Raw genomic sequence first — 24,005 nt, 5'->3', positions numbered from 1 at the left:
TTCGGCGATGGGGATTGTTGTGCGCATGCTTTGAAGTGCGGGTTAGCGGTTTACGGCGCGAGCTGGAGGTTCAGTCCCCTGATTTGCTGCCATATTTGATTCGGGCGTGGAACCGAGGAAGTGCCCCGTGCCCAAAGTAATGCTTGCCGCTGAAGTGACCGCGGGAGCTCGGTTCGTATGACGGAGGAACTGCGTCTCTGAAGCGGGGCTTGTGGGCTGAAGCCTGGTCGTTTCTTCCCTTCTTGTCTTATATATTGGCCGGTGTCTTGATTTACTGGCCAAGACCATGCGTCGGCTACATGTCCTTTATCGTCCCCTGAAGCTATTATTCCCCGGAGGAAGAGCGAAGCCGTGCGGCAGGCTTGCTTCTTGCAGATGGGCGTCGTTCAGAACGGGCGCGACCCTCCCAGGTCTGTGACATCCTGGGGTAGCAGGGAAGGGGAAGAGAAGCTGCTTTCTTAATGTCCGACTGGCCTGAACGAAACCAAGGGACTCTCTCTCTCCCTCCCTCCCTAAATAGAACATCATAACTCTGCTGGAATTACGTTGCTGGTTTGGATGTGTTTCCAATCCCCAACAGATCCTAAATCTATAGATTGGGAAGTAACACACAAATCTCAGGAGATGGCGGTAGCCCACCACTGCAGTATAGTGACTGTTGAAAACTATGGTATTGGTATTGAAATGAAGTTGTTCATACTCTCTGGTTTTTTGATGAGATGATCAATATTTCAACATCATTTTTTGGTTACTGCTCTTCGAAATTTTATAAGCTCGTGCTTGTGCCATCAACAATAATATATAAGCCCCTGGTTCTTTTATCTCTCTCTTTTTAAATTGCCTTCCATTTTTTTCCATCATTTCACTTGCTTGTATGTTATGAGTCTGCAACATTTAAAGTTTGGTTTCATTACCAATTTCCAGTGAGGAGCCTGGTTCTATTGGTTATTTTTGTCTTGCAAAAATAATACCCATAACCTTTTTCTCCAGCACAGTAATTCAAAAGCAAGTTATTTTTGTTGCATTCAGCTTTTTGGATAATCTGGCTTTCACAGCTATGTTATAACTGGGAAAAGCATATTTTGACATTTTCCTTCATTTCACTGTGTTGTCTCAGTGCTTTAATATTTTTATTAGATTTGTCATAGCCTTTATTCCAAAAAGGTCTTTATTTCATAACTACAGTCGTCTTCCCTGTGAATTGCTGAGTACTTCAACTCTTTCTGCACCTATTTGCGGTGCCTTAACCTTGCTTGTTGACATAATATTTAGACAGTTGTTTTAATACTGATCAGTAGACTGGCTTTTGCACACTTCTTTCATTTCGGTTAAAGGTATCTCAAATCTTCTTCATTTCCAGCCAACAAAGCAGTATCATCATTTGATTCCAGTGATATTGATGTTACTCCCAAAACTTTTAATTCACATTTCTATTTTTCTTCCTCCTCATTTCTCATGATATTTTCAGCATATTAGTTTAACAAGCCTTGTTCATGTTCTTGTCAATTCTGAAACATTCTAATTGTTGCTTCCTGGTCAGTTATACAAATTGTTCCATAGGCAAACGAAGTAGCCCATTACAGGGCTAGCTGCAAAGTGTTTTGAACTACATAGTCAAAAACCTTAATATAATCAAGAATGAAAACATGTACTACTTTTTGGAACTTCTTTGTTTTTCATATCATTTCCAATAGGGGTGAGCTTTCAACCTCTGCCACACCTCTCATTCCCTCACGCCTGTCTCCCTGGCTTACACTGCATTTCTCGTGTACCACCCCTAATTATGATATAAATCTGTTGAATGAAGCTTTGATATCATATTTATTGATAACTCATAACTTTATTACTTGTCCTAATAATTTTGTTGGATTGAATAAAAATTTGTTTGTACATTTTATGAATTAACAAAATTTTATCCCAAGATGTCAATAGCTTTGTTGCCCGGTCCAAAACCTGTGGGGAGTTGCGATTAGCTCATGTAGGTCAAGAGGTCACTCTGTGTGGATGGATTCAATATAAGAGGTAAATTGAAAATTGCTGATGCTAAAGAAAAGATTAAAATAATGGTTTGCCTTACTACATCAGGGTCTGGGATATACAAATATAGTCTGGTGTCTTGTTTCTGTTTCCACAGAACACATAGAGGTAGTGCTAAACTTACAAAAATGTTAACCTACAGTGGTCAACTGTTCCAAGTTATGACAGTGCTGAACAAATGGTGGTTACATTTGGTCTTCAGTGTTCCAGACATCCCCACACTGCTGCAATCACATGGTTGCAATCTAGGTGCTTGACAACCTATTTGCACCTATGACAGATTGCCAAGTGCCCTATGATCATGTGATTGCCATTTACAACTTTCTCTGCTGGCTTCCCTAGAAGGTCAGTGGGGAAAGCAGAGAGGGTCACAAGTCCCTAGGATGTTTCCCCCACTTACACACTCTCCCCCAGCCCTTCTGCCCTTGCATGGCGACAACTGCTTGCACACCTCCATGTACCCTTCCCAACCAGCACCATGCCCTTGTGACCACGTGTCACTTCTCATGCACCCTTTCTGACTGGCGCTACGCTGCTCGTGCACCTTTTCCAACTGGCACTCCACCTCTTGCACACCTCAGTGCACTCTTCTCAACTTGCAATACACTTTTTGTGCACCTGCTCACACTCTCCTCAACTTCTTTTACACACACCCTTTGGACACCTTCATTCACCTGCATCTCTCATGCACTCGCCCTGACCATGCCACACATCTCTGTACATCCTCCCAGATCTGCAGGGTGCCTTTTGTGCACTCTCCTTAAAGCACCGTGGTGGAAATGTTATGGTTTGGGGCTGTTTTGGATAGTACACCATCATAGAAATTGCTACAAATTCTTCATTATACCTAAGGATACTGAAGTGTAATGTTAAAAGTTTGAAGCTCATTAGACAATGGGCTTTGCAACATGACAATGACCCCAACATTCTGGTAAATCCACCAAGGATTGGTTAAAAAAGAAATGGGGGGTTCTGAAATGGTCAAGTCAAAAGATCTACATAAATTCCATCAAGATGTTGTGAGTTGATTCCAGTCAATGTCAGAGACCGGTAGATATGAAAAAGGCCTACATGTGGTTGTTTCTGCCAAAGGGGACAAAACCAGTTATTAGAATTAAGGGTGTACTTATTTTTTCCATAGAAGGAAATAACAAATCTGTTTTTGTTGGATAAATGATTGAAAGTCAACTTTTATATTTTTTGTTCAATTTCATCATCTTTATGTGACCATTTAAATGAAAATAAAATACTGGTATGTCCGCAAATGTAGCAAAAGAAAAAACTTTCAAAGTATATATACTTCCATGTGACATGTATGTCTGATTGTACAAGAATATATTGCTCCATTTTTGCTATGTGCATAGAAAATGGAACTGCCATGTCAACGTGCAATGATCTATTCTTAAGAAATAGTTTTCTTTATACTAATTCTTATGCCTATAGAAAAATCTGTAAGGGAGGTTGATGATTAAGAAATTTGAAACACACACACACACACAGGGAGGAAGAGAGAAAGAGAACGAAAGAACTTAAATGAATTAGGACCAGGATCAAATTCTTAAGTTAAAAGTAATGTTCAGATACTACATCTTTGAATGTTCGTACTATCAAAGTCTTCTTGCATGTGAAACACTTATGTGTCACGTAAAAGTGTCTAGTTGAGCTGTCCCCAGGCTCAAAGCTGTTCTGTGACTAGGCATTATTTACAGTAGATGTTCTTGGAGAATTCTGCACTGCATATTCATGAGTTCCATGCTGAATCTGAAGTGTTATTGACATGTCTACACATCTGTGTCTCCCATCATTAGACATGAACAGTTTGTGGTTTTGAGAGATTTCCAAGGACTTACACAGATACTCATACCTCAGGTTGAGGTAAGTACTATTGAAAACTGCTTTTGTAGCTTTTTGCTAGGAAGCCAACGAACATTGCATCGAAATAAATATATAGATAGTCCTTGGCTTACAACCATTTAATCAGCAACCATTCAAAAGTAGACAGCACTGGTACAAATGATAGTTACATCTAGTCCTCAATCAGAATTCCAGCAATCTGGGCACTTGGCAATCGGCTCACGCTTATAAGCGTCCTGAGTTCACCTGAATCAGAAATTTAGTGGGGAAGCTGGCAGGGAAAATCACAAGTTGCTGGGGTTAGTCTCCCGAACCTGCGCACCCACCCCAAACCTCAAATGTGCCTCCCTCATACATCCTCCCTGAGCTTCATTGCATCTCTAGTACACCCTTTCTGAACCTCGTTCTGCTTCCTCTTGCTGTGCTTCTCACACAGCCTCCCCAACTCTTGCCGTGCCTCCTACACACCCCTTACTGCACCCCTTACCACACCCACCTCTGCACTCTACTGGACCCTTCCCAACCTTTTTCCCCTACCCTTGTCTCTCAGGTAACTCCTCACTTGGTTGTGGGAAGTCAACATGAAGTTGCCTCTCACCTGATGACTGGGATTCAGCTAACACCACAATTGGGATTGCAGGGATTGCTGTTGCTAAGTGTTGCAATTGCGCTTTACAACTTCATCACTAAGCAATGGAAGTTCTGGTTTTGGTTTCTGTTATATGTTGAGGATCATCTGTAATGTTCAAGCCACACTGATTTGGAGTACTAATAAGGAGACTTCCTGGATTACTGCTAAATTTTTAATTTTCATAGCTGTGCTCTCAGATTATTCCTAACTCAAAAGATTGCTAGAGTTAGTTTTATAATCTCTAATTTGCTGGTTCAAAACATGTAATATTTTAATAATTTTAACTGAGTGAATCTTTTCTAAAGATGTGTAACTTTTAGTAGATAAAGAACTCAGTCTCTCTAGAACACTCTGATAGACTTTCAATGCACATGAGGATTTCTTTAATTTTTATATTTAGGTAAATATTAAAATGGGGAACTGGGTGTTATTTGATCAGATATTGAAGAAAATGGAAAATTGCTTTATATAGAACTTAAGTTACTGGAATTTTTATTTTGCTCTTTTTTAAGTTACAGTTTGTATATAATTCATTTAGGTAAGCATAATTTTAAAGTTTATACTGAAATTAAATTAAGACAGGCTCTTGAATGAAATTTTATTATTTAGAAAAGAATTGTGACGTTTCAGTGCACACTCCTTATTGTAACAGATAATATTATAGATATCCATACCTGTATGCACAGCTTATAGTTTTTCATAACATTTTTTAAAATTCAGTCCTACAATCTACAAGGAAATAAAGAATATTCCAAAGCATATCTGAAGTATCTTTCTCCATCAAAAAAACTTAATTTCCACATTAGCACTTCAATTTTATTCTTACCAACTGCTACTTGATGTAATCTTTTTGTAAAGAATTTTGGATGAGATAGAATTCGTTCTGATCCAGAAAAGTTCATTGGAATTAATGTTTCAAACAAAAAAGATTTCTATCTCACCTTTTATTTAGAGCTTGTGACATCATATATAACATTTTTTTCTCACTAACAACCTGGTGAGATAGATTGAGCTGAAAGAGAATTGGTTTCTACAGCTAAGGTTAGACTTGAACCTGGTTCTCTCTGCTCCTAGTCTGACACCTTAACTTCTGCAATATTTTGGTTATCTCAATAAACACTTTAACAGATAACATTTATTATTTACTTAACACATTTTGGAACCACCCATCTCCTTCAGAGAGAGAGAGACTGGGTGGTGGCCAATAAAATATTAAATATAAAAACAATACATAGAAGTTACAATTTAAAAAGAGGCAAGGTGTTTAAAAAAAATGATAAAATGAATTAAAAGACAAAGGGAGGGCTTTCAGGTGCCATTTAATTGCCAGACTTGAAGTGGGCTGATAACCACCAGGCATAATGTATTTTAATAATGCATATTCTGATTTGTCTATTTCTTGCACTGCAGGCTGCTTCCCATTTGAGGAAGCTCTTTTCTGATGCTCCAGTTGAGTCTGTTGTGCGAGTGACTGGGATTGTTATTCCCCGGCCTCCTGGACAGGCAAATCCTGTAAGTATTTTAAGGAGGAGCCCCCTGCTTTTAAGTAAGTTCAGTTTATTGCTTTGGGCTACCAAAATGATTTTCTAAAAGCTATACCTACTGAGAATAAATTTGCACATTTTCATTTGCTGTGTAAGTGTCCTGGAGGTGTCCAGCTGTTCATTATGGTAGCTGCAGAATGATCCTTTTCTTCTTGGCAGCTGTTTGGTTTGGAAGTATCTTTCTTCAGTTCAGCCCTGTAAAAGTCCTCTGCCCTCTCAAAAAGACTACACAGTTTCTGGCTTAATGTCTTCTGTGCTTGGAATTTCCAGGCAATACAGCTGCACGATACATCACTTTTTATGCTTTCTTCACATCTCTCCTCAAATCCCACTCTTTCCATGCACTCTCATTTCCCAGATAGGTTGATTTCTATGCTTCGCAACAGGCAGATCTGTGTATATATGGAGTCTTTCTAATCTGCAGTAAAGCAACTTGTTTTACAACAGTAAGCCCTTGAAGTTTCTGTTCTTGTCTATAGGATTGAAATTTTCAAAAAATAAAGATTGATAGCTGTGCCTGGCTAGTAATCTGATAAATCTATCTTCAGGGCAGAGATCTTTTCTTGTTGTTCTCTGCAAAGTCCTGACAATACTGCAAAAATTGTTATGATAATTAGCTATTCAGATAAACCAGGAAGACCATGCTTTTTTTCCTTTCCCCAAGCCCGCTCTTGCCTGGCCCATTAAGTTGTGAGTTGAAATGGGTAAACAGTGAGATGTTGACTTGAGATTCAGGAGCTCTTGGTCTATGAAACTGAAAGATACTCCTGGTCCCTCAAAATCCAAGTTTGTGAAGGGGAAGTGGAAATAAAATTTTGCCAAGCTAAATTATCTTATCACCATACCATCTGGTTTAAAAAAAACCTGCAATGAATCTATTTTCTGGGCACAATCAATAGAGCTGTTATTTTTTTAATTAAAGTTATCACTTTCAATTTATTTAGAGGATGCAAACTGGAGATATTGAAGTAAAAGCAGAAACTGCAGAGGTTCTGAACTACTGTAAGAAACTACCATTTGAAATAAAAGATTTCACCAAGGTATACCTTTCTTATTTCTGTTTAATGTGCTATTGCTGCCTAATGGAATATTTGGGACAGCGTACTTTGGGAATTCTTGCACATCTGTTCTTTTTAACCCTTCTATTTCCTCTCTAAAGAAAACAATAGGGATGCACGCAAAATGGAGAATGTATTTTGCTTCAAATCCAAAACAAACCACCACATTCTGGAAATTCTGCAGAACTAGCTGCTGTTCAGCACAAACAAAACCCAGAATGTTTGGATTGTTCAGGGTTTCAGATGAAATAACATCCAGAGAGATTCCAAAGTGATTTGGATCTAGGAGGGATGAAATTTGCCACGTTTGATAGAATATGGTACAAAAGTTTAAATTGCTATCCTTGAAAACTGACCCTTTAATAAAAGTGCCCATGCATTTTTACTATGAATCAGAATGAGGTGAACTTTGTAGTAATACAAAACAACAGAACAATACAATATAACACAATACAAATATAATACAGAATAGTAACGGGGATCTTTAACTATTCTGGCATCATCTAGGCGACAAAATGCAGCTGGTGAGAGATCAAACAGGTTCCTAATGAACCTAGCAAACAATTTTGACTCCCAAAAGGTAGAAAGAAAAAGGAACTGCTAGAATGTAGGGAAAGAAAGGAAATGTCAGCTACATTTGACTTAATTCTCCCTAAGAGAGATTAAATGATAGAGGTTGTTGAACTTACGGGAATGTTGGTGAAAAGTGAGTATGGATAATTGGATAATGCCGGCACAAGTAACAGAACAAAGTCAGACTAATGTCTTAAACTTTAAGAGAGTGATTTCAACAAACTTTGGAACTTGGGAAGAATTTCATGAATGAAAATCTTTAAGGGGAAAACAACTCAAGAAGCTTAGGAAACTCTATAAAATGGGATTATCGAAGTCCAGCTAAACACACTATCGCTGAAAAATAAAAATAAAAGATCCTAGAAGAATCTGAGCCAGGCTGTATAAAGAACTCCCTGATAAACTAGAAAACAAAAAAGATAGGTATAAGATAACACCTATCCACTCTAGACAAGTTTAAATCACCAAACCAAATGGATTACATCCCAGAGTTCTAAAATCCTGGCAGATGTGATTTTGGAATCACTGGATCATATCTTTCAAAAATCCTGGAGCGCAAGGGAACTCAGAGGACTAGAAAAGAGTTGATATGGTTTCCATCTTCAAAAATAGGGGAAAAACGGATCTAGGAAACAATAGTAGATAAGATATGAATTGGAAGAAGTGAGTGAAAAATAATGGTTTGGTATAAAAATTTGCTTATGTTTTTAATTTAGGTAACAATATTTTGTGCTTCGTGTTGGTTATAGGATGTATAATTGCTGTTTTTTCTTTATAAAAAACATTCTTTTCCTCCTCTCAGAAAACTGAAGCACTGCGAATGCAGTATCGCTATTTGGACTTAAGAAGCATTCAGATGCAGTATAATCTCCGGCTGAGATCCCAGGTGGTGATGAGAATGCGAGAGTATCTCTGTAATTGTTACGGTTAGAGAAACAAAATTGTTAACAGTTAACTTTTTTTTCTCCTTTCACTTACTGTGGTGCTGACAAAATTTATCAAATCTTATTTTAGATTTTGTGGATGTAGAAACTCCAACACTATTTAAGAAAACACCAGGAGTAAGTATGCAAAGGCATCTTTTCTGTACTTACATTGTTATAAAATTATCAAGTATCAGAAAGTAATTACATCATGTAGCCCAAACATCTAAAAGAAGACTTCTTTTCTAAGGCAGGATGTGGGGGAGATATTTCGTGTCCTGGATGAATTCAGCATTCATATTGAATTCACCAGCTCACAACGTTATAACTGCCATGGCTACTTCAAGGATTTTTCTGGCCCAATGCATTACAAATAGGAAGCTTATGATTTGAAATTGGATGGCAGTTGTCTCAGTCAGCCTTTGTTTAGACTGACAGTGGTATTTCCCTTTGCACTAAAGGTTACTTAGAGAACAATAGAATCTAGACAACTTTGGAGATTTTGCTTGGTATACTCAGAATTTTAGTTTTGTTATGAAATTAGGTGATGGAGGATATTTTTTTATATTAAATAACTTATTAAAACTTTAAAAGGAAGATAAAAAGTAATACAAACTAATATAAAGAAAGCAAGAAAAAGCTAAAAATGCAAGGGAAGGAAAAAATAGAAAAGAAACAAAAAAGATACACAGAAATTTCTTTAAAGCTTCTTTGACAAAGAGTTGTTAACATAATGGTTGCTAAGCATTATTTTCTGAAACCAAAACCTTCATTAATACATTAGTTACTGATATATATATATATATCAGGTACATCTATATGTATACATTTGTGCCTCTGTGTGTGTATACAGTATATGTACTATATATGTATACTGTATGTGTGTATGTACATGTATAGGGGAGAAGACATTGGAATTTCATTTTAATGTGTGTCATTGTACTCATAGAAAAGTGATAATAAAGGTTATCTTGAAAAGCAGTAACCTAGGTCTTCTTACTATTGCTTCAAGAACTTTTGTTAATTTCTCACATGAGAACTGAGTAGAAGTGTGCATGATCATGTAAATCAGGGGTCCCCAACCCCTGGACCATGGACCAGTACCGGCCCACCACCTGCTGGCCCACAAGCAGTGAGCAAGTGCACAAAGCTTCATTTATGCATGGGTGGGAGCTAGGTTGCACATGCAAAACCATTCCCTCTCCACCTGCCACCGCTGCTGCTGATCCATGGAGCCAGAAATGTTGGGGGTGTAAATAAAATACAGTGTAGGAGATATATTTGGGGAAATGGTGCATCATTGCACTTTCTGATTAAAGGCAATGGGTAGTGGATTAATTTTTTCAAGAGAGGTTTGGCTGAAATAGTTTGTACTCAAACTAGAAGTTTCTTCATTTTGGTTTTCATCTAAAGGCAATGTAATTCCAGCTTTAAATTACATTCTCCCTTTACTATCAGGGTGCAAAAGAATTTGTGGTGCCTTCCCGGGAGGCTGGAAAGTTCTACTCACTTCCTCAGAGCCCTCAGCAGTTTAAACAGCTCCTAATGGTAGGAGGTCTGGACAGGTGAGCTTCTTGGGGCCCCACCAGCACAATAATGTTTTCAAGGTAGCACTAAAACTCTGATTTGCTGTCTGGTGAAAGGATAATGGATAGATTGAGTCACAGTTTGTCACACAAACTGATCATTTGCCAATTAATCAAGTTCCATGCTAAGAATGACTCTCTATGTCTGCCTAGAAGATACACATGCTTGAAATCTTCTTGCAAAGATTTTCTGTACTGTGCCGTCTGTGACCACAATCTTATTTATGAGATGGAGAACTAGGTTGCTGAATCATGGCATATATAAAACATGCACGGATTGAGAGTTGGCACCATTTTGTGGTGATTCTGCTTCTACTTGAATGGATGGTTCCAGTCAATAGTCGATATGCATGTGAGAGAGACAGCACTCACTCCCTTGGTTGCTCCAGTATCAGTTTCCCCTCATATTATTTAAAGTCACTTGCACATTTCCACCTTAGACTGAGCTGGAGATGCAGTAGAAAGTCTAAACCAGGCTGTCAAGGTGTGGATGGGCTAAAGCTTACTAAGATGCAGTTACTATTTGTAAATAAACATCCAGTATATTGTTCCTAATAATTACTGTAGATGAGGTGATTTCTCTAAAGGGATTGGTTTGTGATGTAAGGGTGCTCATAGCCCTTGCTTACATGGCAGGTGGAAACTTGGGCAGGGGCCAGATCACTGATAGTCTTGCAAGCCTAATTTATAATGCTGTTTACCACCTTTATAATCTTACATGAGGTGGTCCCAGATTTTATATCAAGAAACACCTGACCAAATTGGAATCTGCACATGTCTTCTCATCACCTCGAACATTCCACCACAGAAAATATATAGGTTTATATATGAGGTATAATATAGGCTGGAGAGCAGGCCTTTCTTGTAATGCCCTCTACTCTAAAACACATTTCCTCTGGAGATAAATTTATCTGCAGTCATACTAGCATTTTGTATGGGTATTAAAAACACTTACGCCTTTGCCTCAAGATGATTATGGGTGCTCATTTAGTGATTAATTCATTCCTTATAAATTATATTTTCTTTTTGTGTTGTTGGGCGCTATCCAGATTCTCAAAGGCTTGGATGGTTTGCAGTTATTGTGAAAGAAAGAAATGTGTATGAAAAAAATCAGATTTAGCAAGAATAAAGTCTCTTCTGACTGTCCCTTTTCTGGCAGTGCAGATAATGTTTTGTCCACTCATAGCCAATTCAAAGTGTGCAGAAGGTCTTTCAGTATGTCAAGCATATAAACTTTTTCTTTGCAGTTCCCCACACAGCTTCTTTTCTGTGCCTATAGCATTAACCAATTCCTAAATATGGAACAAATGTTTATTCTGTTTTAAATTCAAATAATAGCAATTTTTTCAGATTATATTCTTTCCAACCCCCCCCTGTTTTGAGAGATCATGCTACTTGAGAAAGATACTCTGCAACCAGAATGTAATTTTCTAATGGCAGGTATTTCCAAGTTGCCCGCTGTTACAGAGATGAAGGTTCAAAGCCAGACAGACAGCCTGAATTCACTCAGGTAATTTATTTTTATTTGGAATAAGATTAAATAAAATTAAATGGGCATTGTTGTTGCTTGTAACTACAAGGATTACCATCCATTTAGGAGTTGGGCGTTTAGTGGCTTTGGAAGAGGAAAATCTGAGTATGTAATAACAATGCAAAATAATTGGGAACTAAATACTTGTCATCTCACTGTTGTTACTTGCAGCACTGACCAAAATACTGTTCTGTGATTCAGTTTTATCATTCTGTATACAAAGCAAATAACATTGAGTAGTGATGGAAAATGGAGAAGTGTCATTTGTTCCACTGTTGAGAGATATTTCTGTTTTGACATTACAGTGAACATATTATTTCATTTCTGTGGTCTAGTACTGACAACCATTTTTGCAAATGGAATGCCAAATTCCCCAAAGTGGCATGCAGTGTGCTTACTTATTAGATTTATATGCTGCCCTTGTGACCTATGTAAATGAAATCTGACTTTATGGAATGTGTTGTGTGTATCAATAAACTACTAAGAATTAAAAAATAAAATGTGTCAAAATCTCCACCAAGAGCACTAAAAATATAATTTAAAAATATATGGATATTAGTAATTATTTTATAAATGGGGTTGATGGGAGGATATGGCAAAGAGTTGCTCGAAGATACTTTGTGTGTTTTAAAACTAATCTACATTTGCAAAATTGTTAGGACTAGTTTGTGTGCAATAGAATTCATTTCATCTAATAACATCTGCAATATATCTTCTGTAATAAATAGTAACTAGACAAAGAAATCAGACTAAAAAACAATGAAACTAACATACAGCTCCAGAATCTGAGCATGTAGAAATGAAATGGGTACTGTAAGCCTTATATTCTGACTGTTCTCTAGAATTGTAGCCCTTCTAAAATGGATTTTCAAAGAAATATATCTTTTGCAAAAATGTTAAGTAGAATAATTGTGATATTTATATGCCTTATTTTTAAAAAAATCTCTTGCTTATTCCCCACCCCACCCCAAAGATAGATATTGAAATGTCATTCGTGGACCAAGATGGAATTCTGGCTTTAATTGAGGGCATGCTGCAGTATTCCTGGCCTAAGGAAAAGGGGCTTATCAAAATACCCTTCCCTTCAATCACCTATGATGAGGCGCTATCCACTTATGGGACTGATAAACCTGATACTCGTTTTGGAATGAAGGCATGTTCATTTACCAAAATTAAACATTTGCTTGACTGCCATACCCCCACTGCTATGTCGAAGGCCTGTTAACTGTAATGGGATTTGTGGATATTTTGATAAATTTTGTTTATCAAAATATCTTTTAATTTGTGTGAATGAGCCCAGAAAATATGGTGATCTCTGCTATGTTTTAAAGCAGTAATTTTCATAGTTCTTATTGCACTACACTTGCCACATTTGATAATAGTGGTATCTCAGTATTCATTGTTAATTGGTTCTGGGATGCATGATGAGTACCAAACAGATTTTTCCTATAAGGAATAATGTAGTGAGTCACAAGGCAGCTAATACCCAAGGCATTCCAGCTTGTGCATTAAGCAAACAATGATGAGTACCAGGACAAAACTTTCATGTCAAAATGTGCTGGGTAACAAATTTGATGAGTTTCAAAGAATTTGAGTACCAAGGTACCAATGTATTGAGTTACAAAAACTTGTGTCAATCACAACTGTTTTCTTTAAGATACCCCAAATGTTTCTTGCACCGCAGACTGTTTTTGTTAAATTGGAAAAGGAGGGGTGGGGGAATCCACCTTTCCTGAAATTAAAGCACTGTTTTATTGGCTACCATAAATTAACACAGCCATGCTATGAGAATTCAGTCCAAAGCTCTGTTCCATTCACAACGGGTTGTAGTGGCAGCTGTCCCAATGTCTTGAGCAAAATTCAACAGCTGATGAATATAGAATGTAAAACTGAGCCCTTTTTTAGTTGCGTTTGAAACTTTCCCTTCCCCTAATTCTTTTCCAGTCATTTTCTGTTGTCACAATTACGGTATTTATATCTTTTCTTCCAATGTCAGATCGTTGATGTAAGTCACATTCTTAGGAATGTAGATGTTGGCTTTTTGCAGAACTCTCTCAGGGAGCCCCATGGTACAGTGAAAGCCATTTGCATTCCCCAGGGAGCGGTGAGTGAGGCTATTTGTGGAAATGTTCTTTATCTTGGATGCTGTCATTTATCAAGCTGTTATTTCTATGATGAGCCCTACAAATATGATCTCTCTCTCTCTTTCTTGCATATAAGTAGATGATTAAAAAAGCAAACTTTTATCTTTTTAGGAGAAATCAAACTGGTTTCTGTAAGATCTATTTATTAAAAATAGGAATACATTAATATATTGCTTTGTACCTTGAAATTAAAATAATACTGAATAAAACAAAGCAAGCTTATGGAGATTTGGCAAACTCAGTAGTTAGTGAATAGGAAGAATGGTGATGTGTGAGATAGATGTCCTTGTAGAAAGAAGTAAAAAGGTAAAGGTTTTCCTGTCAGTCACGCCCTTATGGTTTCTTGGCCAAGGGAGCCAGTATTGTCCAAAGACAATTTTCATGTTCATGTGTCTGCATGGCTATACAACAAAGGTACACGGAACATTGTTACATTCCCACTGGGGGTGGTACTTATTCATCTATTCACATTTGCATGCTTTCAATCTGCTTGGTGAGCAAGAACTGTGGCAAGTAACGGGAGCTCACCCTTTTGTGTGGAATGAGCCACGGCACCCCAGTGGTAAAAAGAAGTACTGAAAGAAAGAAAAAAATCTTTAACTTTCAATCTATGGGTCAAAATGAGGGAGTTGTGCAAAATATAGAAGCCAGTCCAGATTTCTAGTGAGAAAAAAGGATGTGGGAAGAAGGCCAAGGAAAGGCTGCATCTTATTTTATCAATGCAGTTTTTCTTTCCTACTTCTTCCACACACACTATAAGACCGTATACAAAAGTGAGTGCTGGTGTAATTCCAAATTTTGTTCTTCAGTCAAATACTAAAAAGTAAAAGGGATACATTTATTGAAGGTGTATCCCACTTATGATCTGTCAGCCACATTTGGTGAGTCTTTTAAATTCAGCCTTTCATCCTTTGATTTATTAAGAATGCTTACATTCTGTACACTTGTTATTTACATTGTTCTCTCAATATGAAATCATTTACAACAACTGTGAAGTAGATTAAAAGTGAGAAATAATGATTATATCAAAGCATTAATTTGAGTTCAGGTATTCAACATTGGGTTGAGTTTAGATTCTTAATTCACTGTTGCCCTATTAGTGTTCACAAATTGAATGCCAAATGTGGAGGAGTTGCACGCAAACAGAGACTTGTCAATGGACGCTTTTGCCAGCTGATGCTACAGTTAGGAAACAGGAAAACTGTTTTTCCTTACTGTGGAATTTAATGTCAATCCTGTATTTGTAATTGTAGAGGCACTAAAATATGATTAAAATGCAAGTTTATAGCGCATCAAAATTGATTCCTTTTATCTCATGACGATAATTAGCAAGAATCGAATCTGACCATCACTGTTTTATTTATGTTTATTAATAGAATCTTAGTACCTGTTTAGAGATTATTTTTAATTGCATCATTGAGAATGATAGAAAACAAAGAAATCAAACTTAATTTGTTTTAAGTTTATTTTCCTTAGATTTTTATATCTTTTGGGAGGGAGTTTTTCTCTATATATCATTGTTGTAATTAATTCATTTTTGTTCATGATTCCTTTCTAAAACTGAAAATATAATCTGAAAGCATTTTTTAAATTTAAGCTTGATTCTGAAACAAAAGATTTGATGTTAAAATAATGAGGAAATATATAGCAGTATCAGTTAGAATATAACAAACTTAATCCATTTATTAGTGTTTATATATCTTTGTCTCTAGAAATTACAGTTTAAAGATTTGGAGTCCTTAAATGAATTGTCAAAATCCCAATTTAACCAGGTATGGCAAAAATAGTTACAAACAAGAAGTATTTTCTTTTGGGAATTTATGTTGGGCTACATAAAATTTAAACTTGCACATTACATATCAGTTGAAGAGGCTGGGACAGGGAGAATTTCTAGTTCTTTTAAATTAGTTTAATTTGGATTAAAATAAAAGGAGAAAGCTGGCCCACTGTGTGAAGAAGATTTTGGTCAAGATAGACTTTTAATTGGATCCAATAAGTTTTGTTTTATAGTCCCTCTTACATTATACAAACCAACTTTACTTATATTAAAGAATGAAAGAGCTTAAATCTTTTTGAAAGTATATTTCTTAGCCACAAAAGTGAGCAGCTTAAATTGCATACTCTCTACCAGAGCCACTATGAATATTTGCATGAGGTGGGGGAATGCTGTACATGATACAGAGCTCTTTTTTGCCTATTCAAAAAAAAAAAAAGTGTGTGTGCGCACGCGCAAAACTGAAATCTATAGTTCATGGGAGGGATTCTTATAGTTCCAAAATCAGCAGAGACTCTTTGCCGGCCTGTCTCTTCTGCAGCATTACTGTAGTTGGAGAAATCTTAGAGTGCTTGACTTCATGCTTATATCACTGCTTTTTCTCGTTGTTCTTTCTCACAGAAGGATAAGAAGTGGCTTTGTATTCAGACTATTGGTCTATCTAAGTATTTTCAACACTAGCAAATTTCTAGGTTCAAGTTGAGTTTTTCCAGCTCTTTCTGTGTGGAAAAGTTGATACCTAACACTAGACAAGGGTCCTTCATATTCAGGCTATTGTCAGTAGATATAATGGTGTTCTTTTCCCTCCCAGAAAGTTCTTGGGTTTAGTTAGTTTTATTCGTTACCTATTGTTTCATGGGATTTTAAAATTGTTGCCATGTATTGAAGAAGAACAATTAAAGCAATTAAACTTCTTTGGTTTCATTTGAATTCTTTTCAAGAAGTGCTGAGCTGTTTATTTACTTTTCCATCCTGTATAGTTTATATCATGTTTGGTTTTGAAACCTGATGGCACCATGAAGTCCCCACTTGGAAAATTCCTTAATGAAGAGCAAAAATCAGAGCTTATCAGAACAGTTGAGGCCAATATGGAGGATGTGGTGTTGCTTGCTGCCGGCCAACACAAAAAGGTGGTAAGTAGAAAATTGATGCCCTTAGTCTTTGTTTGGGCACCAGCAAAAATAAATAAAAATTCATTTATTTGTTTAAATTTAAATTAAATCTTGACCAGCAAGAAATCACCTATATGTACTTGATTTTTGCACTGATGAGCTGTTCCTTCTTTACTAAACTGAACATTAATTCCTCCTTGAATAAATTACCTTCTAGCAAATAACTAATAATCACTACATTTTCAATCAGTATTAAAAAAAATATTCAAAAAACCCTGGTTCTGACAATTACAAGCTGATAATAATACACTGCTTGGAGTTATAGGTGCAAGTGTTGGGTCTTTCTAGGAGGCCTCGTAGAAAGTTTTCTTTCTCTTCTGTTCTCATTTGTTTTCAGTGCTCTGCATTAGGAAAGCTACGCTTGAAGAGTGCTGAACTTCTGGAAGCAAAAGGCCTGTTATTTCGTGATCCTTCTGCCTTTCACTTCCTCTGGGTGGTAGAATTCCCACTTTTCCTCCCAAAAGAAGAAAATCCTGTAGAATTGGAAGCTGCTCATCATCCTTTCACTGCTCCCCATCCTTTGGACGAACATCTTCTCTACTCAGATCCCAGTCAGGTGCCTTTATGTTTTTTAATATACAAAGCAGGACACTGCAAACGAAGAATTGGGAAGATGGTAAAAGCAAAATTATTTCTGTGTTATTTCTAAGGACAAGAAGTCTACCTTATCTGAAGAAGATGTACTACAAAATCAGAGCCAGAAAAAAATAGGATTATACATATTATGGTTTTCTTGGCCTCTTAATTTACTTGTTCAAAAATATTTATTCTATTTTTGTCAATTTCAGATGTGTAGTTGCCATTAGTTGCAAAAGCACCATTGGGTGGGATCTGCTGTTTCACAAGGATTTTGGCAGATATACATAACAATGCAAATTACTTTGTTTTCTTCTTTTTGCTCACCAGGTTAGAGGTCAGCATTATGATCTGGTATTGAATGGTAATGAGATTGGAGGTGGCTCTATTCGAATCCATAATGCAAAGCAGCAGCGTTTCATACTTGAGACAGTTTTGAAGGTAATTATTTGTACTAAAATAGTCTTGCATATTTAATTTGAAATCGGCAAATTTCACAACATATAGCAATAGCACTTGGACTTACGTACTGCCACATACTCCTTTGTAGCACTCTGGATACTTTACAAATGTCAGCATATTGATCTCAACAATCTGGGTCCTCATTTTACTGACCTCAGAAGGATGGAAGGCTGAATCAACCTTGAGCTGGTTGGGATCGAATTCCAGACAGTGGGCAGAATTTGCCTGCAATATGCATTCTAACCACTGTGCCACTAGGGTTCCCTAACCATAGTTTCAACTGGGAAATTAAGAGCATCCTAGATGAGCGGTCGCCAATTGGTGGGCCGCAAGAAAATTTTGGTGGGCCGCAGAGTAATCTCATCCCCAGAGCACCCCCACAAAGCAATTAATCCAGGCTGTGCAGAAACGCAAGGCTGCGCCACCCATATGGCCTGCAGGAACCCTCCCCACCCATTCACTTCTTACCTGGCAAACTTGCCTGCTAAATTGCTATTTTTCCTTTTTTTTTTTTCCCCCGACCATCATCTGTTCTGCTGTGCCGGGAGATTTAGATTAGCTAGAAAGCAGGAAATGGTTGGATTTCTTGCTTTCTAGCTAGTCTTTAGATCTTCGTCTCTGTTTTTAAGCACAGCTGAATCTTCCTTAGGACTGAAGGTTCTATTATTCAGTGCAGACTCACAGCAAGCAAATTTTATGTGACAGACTGAGCTAGCCGATGGCAGATAGATAGATCCCTGAATGATTCTGTGAGCAACTCAATCTGCCTCCCTGCTTTGCTTGATTTTGGGTAAAAGTTGCTCTTTTTTATAAAAAATTCAATATTTACATAGATGGTGCGTTGTGAGTTAATTTTTTGTGAATTTTATATGACAGACTGAGCTAGCTGATGGCAGGTAGATAGATCTTTGAATGAATCTGTGATTCTGTGAGCAACTCAATCTGCCTGCCTGCTTTGCCTGATTTTGGGTAAAAGTTGCTCTTTTTTATATAAAAATTCAATATTTATATAAATATTTATAATATTTACATATAAGCCATGCCCAGCCAGTCACATGACCACCAAGCCACGCCCACAAATTAGGCCACACACACAGAACCAGTTAGTGGTCCCTGGGATTTAAAATTATGAGTTTGGTGGTCCCTGACGTCCAAAAGGTTGGCAACCCCTGTCCTAGACAAAGCTAAGTCCAAAATCACTAGAGAATTCCTGAAAGCCTGGCACTCAGACAAATCAGCCATCATCAGGTACATAGAAATAAACATTATTTACATGTTGTTCAAAAGAGACCATCAAAAAGCTAAAAAGCAAACAAAATGTGTAAAACATTTCTTCAACAGCAACTAACACCCAGATGAGCAGAGATTTAAGATTAGACCAAAGATCAAGAAGCAAACAATACCCAAGTTGGTTTTCCAGGACTTCAATGATTATCGATTGTAATAGCTATTTTATTCTTATGTCAGAAGGAACATGCAGTGTCTCAGTGCAATTTTATTTTGTATTACCTTTTACCATTATTAAAAATTTTAATATTTTTTTTAAAAAGAAGGAATATACAGGAAAGCTACATTTGCACTCTGGCCCTGCCTATGAATTTCCCTAAGTAACTGTTGGTCACTCTGTGAACAAAAATCCTGTTTTGATGTATTGCTTTTTACATTCTTAGGAGGACACTGAGCTGCTTTTTCACCTCCTTGAAGCTCTTGAGTCTGGTGCACCCCCACATGGAGGAATTGCACTAGGTCAGTATCTTTTTTAAAAATTTGGATTTTCCCACATATGGGAAATTAGACAACCTTACTTTTATAGCCCCTTCCAGCTGTATGATTCTATGAATAAATAGTACCTACAACAGTGGTCAGGGAACAGGGGTAAATTACCCCAAATGGGGTAAAAGTGAAAATCTGGGGGTAATGAGGAGGTTGCGCTGGCCAATGGTGGAACTATCGGCATAGCAGCAGTTATTAAAACACCCTTGAGGCAAATTTATCCCCTCCACCCCACCCTTGTTTCCTGGGTGGGAAATGACTCCAGGCTAGATTCTGCAAGAGCCGCGCCGCCCGTTTTTAGGGAAGGCGAGCTTCTGGCATAGGGCAGAGCATTTTGGGAAAAGGGACGCTTTCCCCGCGCTGCGATGACCGCCGCACGCTGCGCCAGTTTGTGTCACCGTGGCTCCCAAATATCATCCTCCCTTCCCGCTTCCGCCCCCAGGCCCTGCCTGCCTGCCAACTAGCCAGCCAGCCCGGCTCCCTCCCCGAAGCCTCTCATCACTGCCAGGCACCCAGGAAGCGAAGAGGCACCTGCAACTGCCGCCTTGGCCCCGAGAAAATTCCCAGAAGCCCTCGGGAAGCCTGGTGACATTTCATTCCCTGGAGCGAGCTATCCCGCCTTCTTCCCAGCCGCGGGGGGGGGCACCTCCTCCCGCCTCGACCTCCAAATTATGTGTCAGCAGCCTGAGGTGGCCGGGAGGGGAGAGGCCGGGAGGGTAACGTCTGCGTTTATAAATTTTTGGGGGTAAGAGGTAAAAAGTTCCCTGACCCCTGACCTACAATGATTATCAGTGTGAGATAGAAAGATCATAAAAGTCAGTTGATTTTTTCCTGAATGAAATTATTCCTACATAGAAAACAACACATTTTTCTAAGTAAAAATCTGTTTCAGGGTTATCGTTGTTTTCTCTTGTAGTCTGAAGGGTTCTTCTGATGAGCAATTTGTGCTCTCACAAATAAAATACTTTCCAGTTGTTTCTCCAAACTAATTGTGCATATTATAAAAACTGGTACTTTGGTGAAATAGAGCAAAGATAACTCATGCTTATCTCTAGGGGATGAAAGTGCAAACAATTCCCAATATTAAAAAAATATTTTGAAATATAGCTAAGCCAGAGAAAAGTTTGCTTTGCTAATCCTTTGGCTCATTAAACAAAACTAGTATGTAATACTATATTCTTCATTTATCAATCACCTTCATTCTTTATTCTGACTTATTTTTTATCTCAGTGTAGTTAGGAACAAAAAGTAATGGTTTGTATTTCAAAATTGGTTATTTTTGAAAGGAGAAACAGAAGCTTTTCTCTCTATTTGGGGATCTTTGTTCCCAGTCATCAAAAAGGCAACATACTCAATAAAACAGTTATATAGCTTTATTGATTCAGCACTTGAATACTTATCCCTCTTGATATATTTCTCAAATGTAGCACAGTTAATTAAAGACATGTTGCTCACCAACACAGTTTTTCCAACTGACATAAGCAGAGAGGTTATCTAAATTAATGAAAGATATAATTCCTTCATTCCAGAAAAATTCCCAACATGGAAAAAATAGCAAGAGAAGTAACAAGTAAAAAGCAATGAGTGAATTAGCAAGTTCATAGAATAAGAAGCTCTTACATTCTACTGTACAAGCATATTTTTTCACCCTTCTCAGATTCTTTGTCCATTTTACAGTCTAAAAGTGTTAGACAAAGTACCCACAGCTTTTTCCTGAAATGAACCTTATATTTATTTTACCTGTACAATATATTTTATTAATGGAGAGATACTGATGTACTTTTTATTGCTTAATTGACAGCAGTAGGATCTTTTTTGCAAAACTTATTTAACTTTAGAGCACTATTAATATCTAATGCATTTCTTTTTCAGGGCTTGACAGACTGATTTGCCTTCTAGTTGGAGGTTCGAGTATTCGAGATGTCATTGCTTTCCCTAAATCTTTCAAGGGAAGGGATTTGATGAGCAATGCTCCAGATTATGTTGACCCACAAGAACTTGAGCCATATCATGTGCAGGTTACATGGCCCTTGACAGAAGCTAAAGCAAGGACTAACTGAAAATTATATATTCTTAAGAAATCGTAGCAAAGACACTAAATTTGTCACTAGTGAACAGATTATCCATATTTGTGGGGAAAGTGAACTGTTGAAAGAATCAAGGGCATCCTTCATTATACCATGGACATTTCTTTTGTGTCACCTTTGTTCTAATGGTAAGTATGGAATCACAAATATGAGGCTTTATATATTTGTATATCTGAAGTACAATAATGTTATGTGCAGAAGACAGCATGTCCTATTACTATTGTTATATAGTGATATAGACAGATGCAGTTTTGACATTTTGTTGTGTTGTCTTTATGGATGGAGGATCTTCGAAGTATATATAGATTTTTGCAGAGGTAATTAGTTGATATCCAGTACAATTTGGTCATATTGGGAGGTATTGCAACTACTCTACAGATTTTTGATGTGAAAATCAGAACTGTTATAGAAGTGCTATAAGTATTAATTGGTTTGACATTATGTATGAACAATGTGACTATCCTGTACCAAGTAGCTGAAAGGAATCTATAATCTGTCAGGGAATTGTTTTTAAAAATTAACTGAACCAAATTATGAAAGTTTGCTTTAATCCTGGTATTAGCTTTGATCAAAAACTCTCCAATGAAACAATGTCTCCCAATGTAGCAGTTTGAGAGTAGTATGTTTAAAGTTGTAGTAGAAGGTGCACCCCACTGCCTGTAAATTTGCATAAATAATCAAATTTTATCTAGTGGTTTAGAGCAACATTCATATGTAGTTATATTGGATTATTTCAAAATTTTGGTCTCTAGAAATATAATCCTCGCAAAATACCATTGTGTTAAATAACATGGAAACACAAGATAGAATGAGCTGAATAAGAAACAAGAATTCCAAATTAATTTTGGAACATGAAGGTAATCAAAAAGCCTCAAAATGTAATAAAAATATAAATTAATTGTGTTATCCTAATTACTCAAAGCTAAGTACTAAGGTTGGCTTCAGTACTAAAAACTATTGTTGGTTCTGGGAGATCATTCAGTTTTATTTAAAAAACTGGTTATTTGAAACCAAACTGGGGGGTTGTTCTTCAGGGTTTTAAGATAGAAATACAGTATAGCCAGTTAGGAGGCATTTTCCCCAATTCATTAAACTTGATTAGATAGCAAAAATGGCAAATTTCTCTAATACAGAGGTCTCCAAATTTAGCAACTTTAAGTCTCGTGGACTTCAATTCCCAGAATTCCTGGAAGTTGAAAGTCCACAAGTCTCAAAGTTGCCAAGTTTGGAGACCCCTGCTCTAATACAAGTCAGTATAAAAAAGGTGTGGCGGGGGGAATAATTTCAACTTACATAGTTTGGCTTTCGAATTTTTTTTACCTAAATAAAACTCTCAGGTATATCCAGCCATAATATAGAAGCTGTTATTTCAGATTGTTAGGTTTGCTTGTGTTACATATTTTTCAAAAATTCACATTTGGACCGTTGAAGTCCATTTCTGCAGTAAACATTTGTGCTTTCCACTGTATTACTCCATCTCTTCCTAACTGCCAAGTTGCCAAATAAAACTATTGCTTTTCTGTTCCTGCAAGACCCTTAGTTCCAACAGGCCTTACACTGAACGAACAGAACAGTTCCTGGGAGGACCTCTAGAAAATGTGAAAGCTGCTGCAACTAAGAGAGACAATGGGATTTTACCTCCCTAATGTTGGTTACGCTCCCCTCACATCAGAACAGTGTGTCTATGTGTTCGTGTATACGTCTCTTTAGGACAGGGGCATCTCTATTTTTATAACTATGACCTGTGTGTGTATCTCTGGAAGAGATTACTCAACTCTGCCTTACTGTACAAAATAAATTTGCAGCTACAACTTATTATACAATAAAATTTAATAAGGAACCAATTAAACTGGACAATTTTTTTTAAGGCTGTGCTTCCCAAAATGTTTTGGCAATTACATAGATCACTTCAAATTGGACACAAATGTATTTTCTGACTGGTTGTATCATGTAGGAATCTTGAGAAATACGAAATAAAATTATATTTAATTACATTTCCTATGTTCTTCTGAGGACTGCAAGAGTTTTGCTGCTGAATTTCATTTGTACTCAAGTGTCCAATGCATTTTGCTATGTCCAGCAAGTCAGCCAGCATTTATGGATCTCAGCTACCCTGATAGTTTTTCCATTGTGGCAATGTCCTGGTGAAATCATTTGTTTTTTGTAATAGTTTTATTATTACAGAGAATATAAAAGCAAATATTAGGGAAATTAGGGAATGAAAAAGGGAATAGTCGGGGGGTGGGGAGGCATTGACTTCCGACTCCTTTGATGCAGTTG

The 24,005-nt window shown here is 37.2% G+C and overlaps 1 protein-coding gene across 3 annotated transcripts; it reads left to right on the top strand.

Moving 5' to 3' along the window:
* The first annotated feature begins 9 nt into the window (after positions 1 to 9).
* On the top strand, positions 10 to 23,574 carry DARS2 (aspartyl-tRNA synthetase 2, mitochondrial). Of its 3 annotated transcripts, XR_015743025.1 has the most exons (18): positions 79 to 410; positions 1,923 to 2,022; positions 3,846 to 3,912; positions 5,933 to 6,034; positions 7,011 to 7,106; positions 8,500 to 8,623; positions 8,712 to 8,758; positions 10,079 to 10,185; positions 11,647 to 11,716; positions 12,711 to 12,890; positions 13,734 to 13,841; positions 15,594 to 15,653; positions 16,636 to 16,788; positions 17,165 to 17,383; positions 17,734 to 17,844; positions 19,536 to 19,611; positions 21,511 to 21,853; positions 23,258 to 23,574. XR_015743025.1 is itself a non-coding variant. In XM_026703352.2 (17 exons), the coding sequence occupies exons 1-17, from the start codon at positions 287 to 289 to the stop codon at positions 21,696 to 21,698; spliced, it is 1,932 nt and encodes a 643-aa protein (XP_026559137.1). In that variant the 5' UTR covers positions 10 to 286; the 3' UTR covers positions 21,699 to 23,574. The 3 variants fall into 3 exon arrangements, 2 of the variants coding, with proteins under 2 accessions (XP_026559137.1, XP_087786609.1); XM_026703352.2 differs by having other exon boundaries at positions 10 to 410; positions 21,511 to 23,574; XM_087930483.1 differs by having other exon boundaries at positions 98 to 410; positions 8,500 to 8,611; positions 21,511 to 23,574.
* The last annotated feature ends 431 nt before the right edge of the window (positions 23,575 to 24,005 follow it).

This window comes from Pseudonaja textilis, chromosome 3, assembly GCF_049901715.1.
Source record: "Pseudonaja textilis isolate UNSWEBS1 chromosome 3, rPseTex1.2, whole genome shotgun sequence".
Taxonomy (NCBI): Eukaryota; Metazoa; Chordata; class Lepidosauria; order Squamata; family Elapidae; genus Pseudonaja; species Pseudonaja textilis.
The sequence above is the reverse complement of the archived record's forward strand: the minus strand, read 5'-3'. Positions and strand labels throughout refer to the sequence as shown.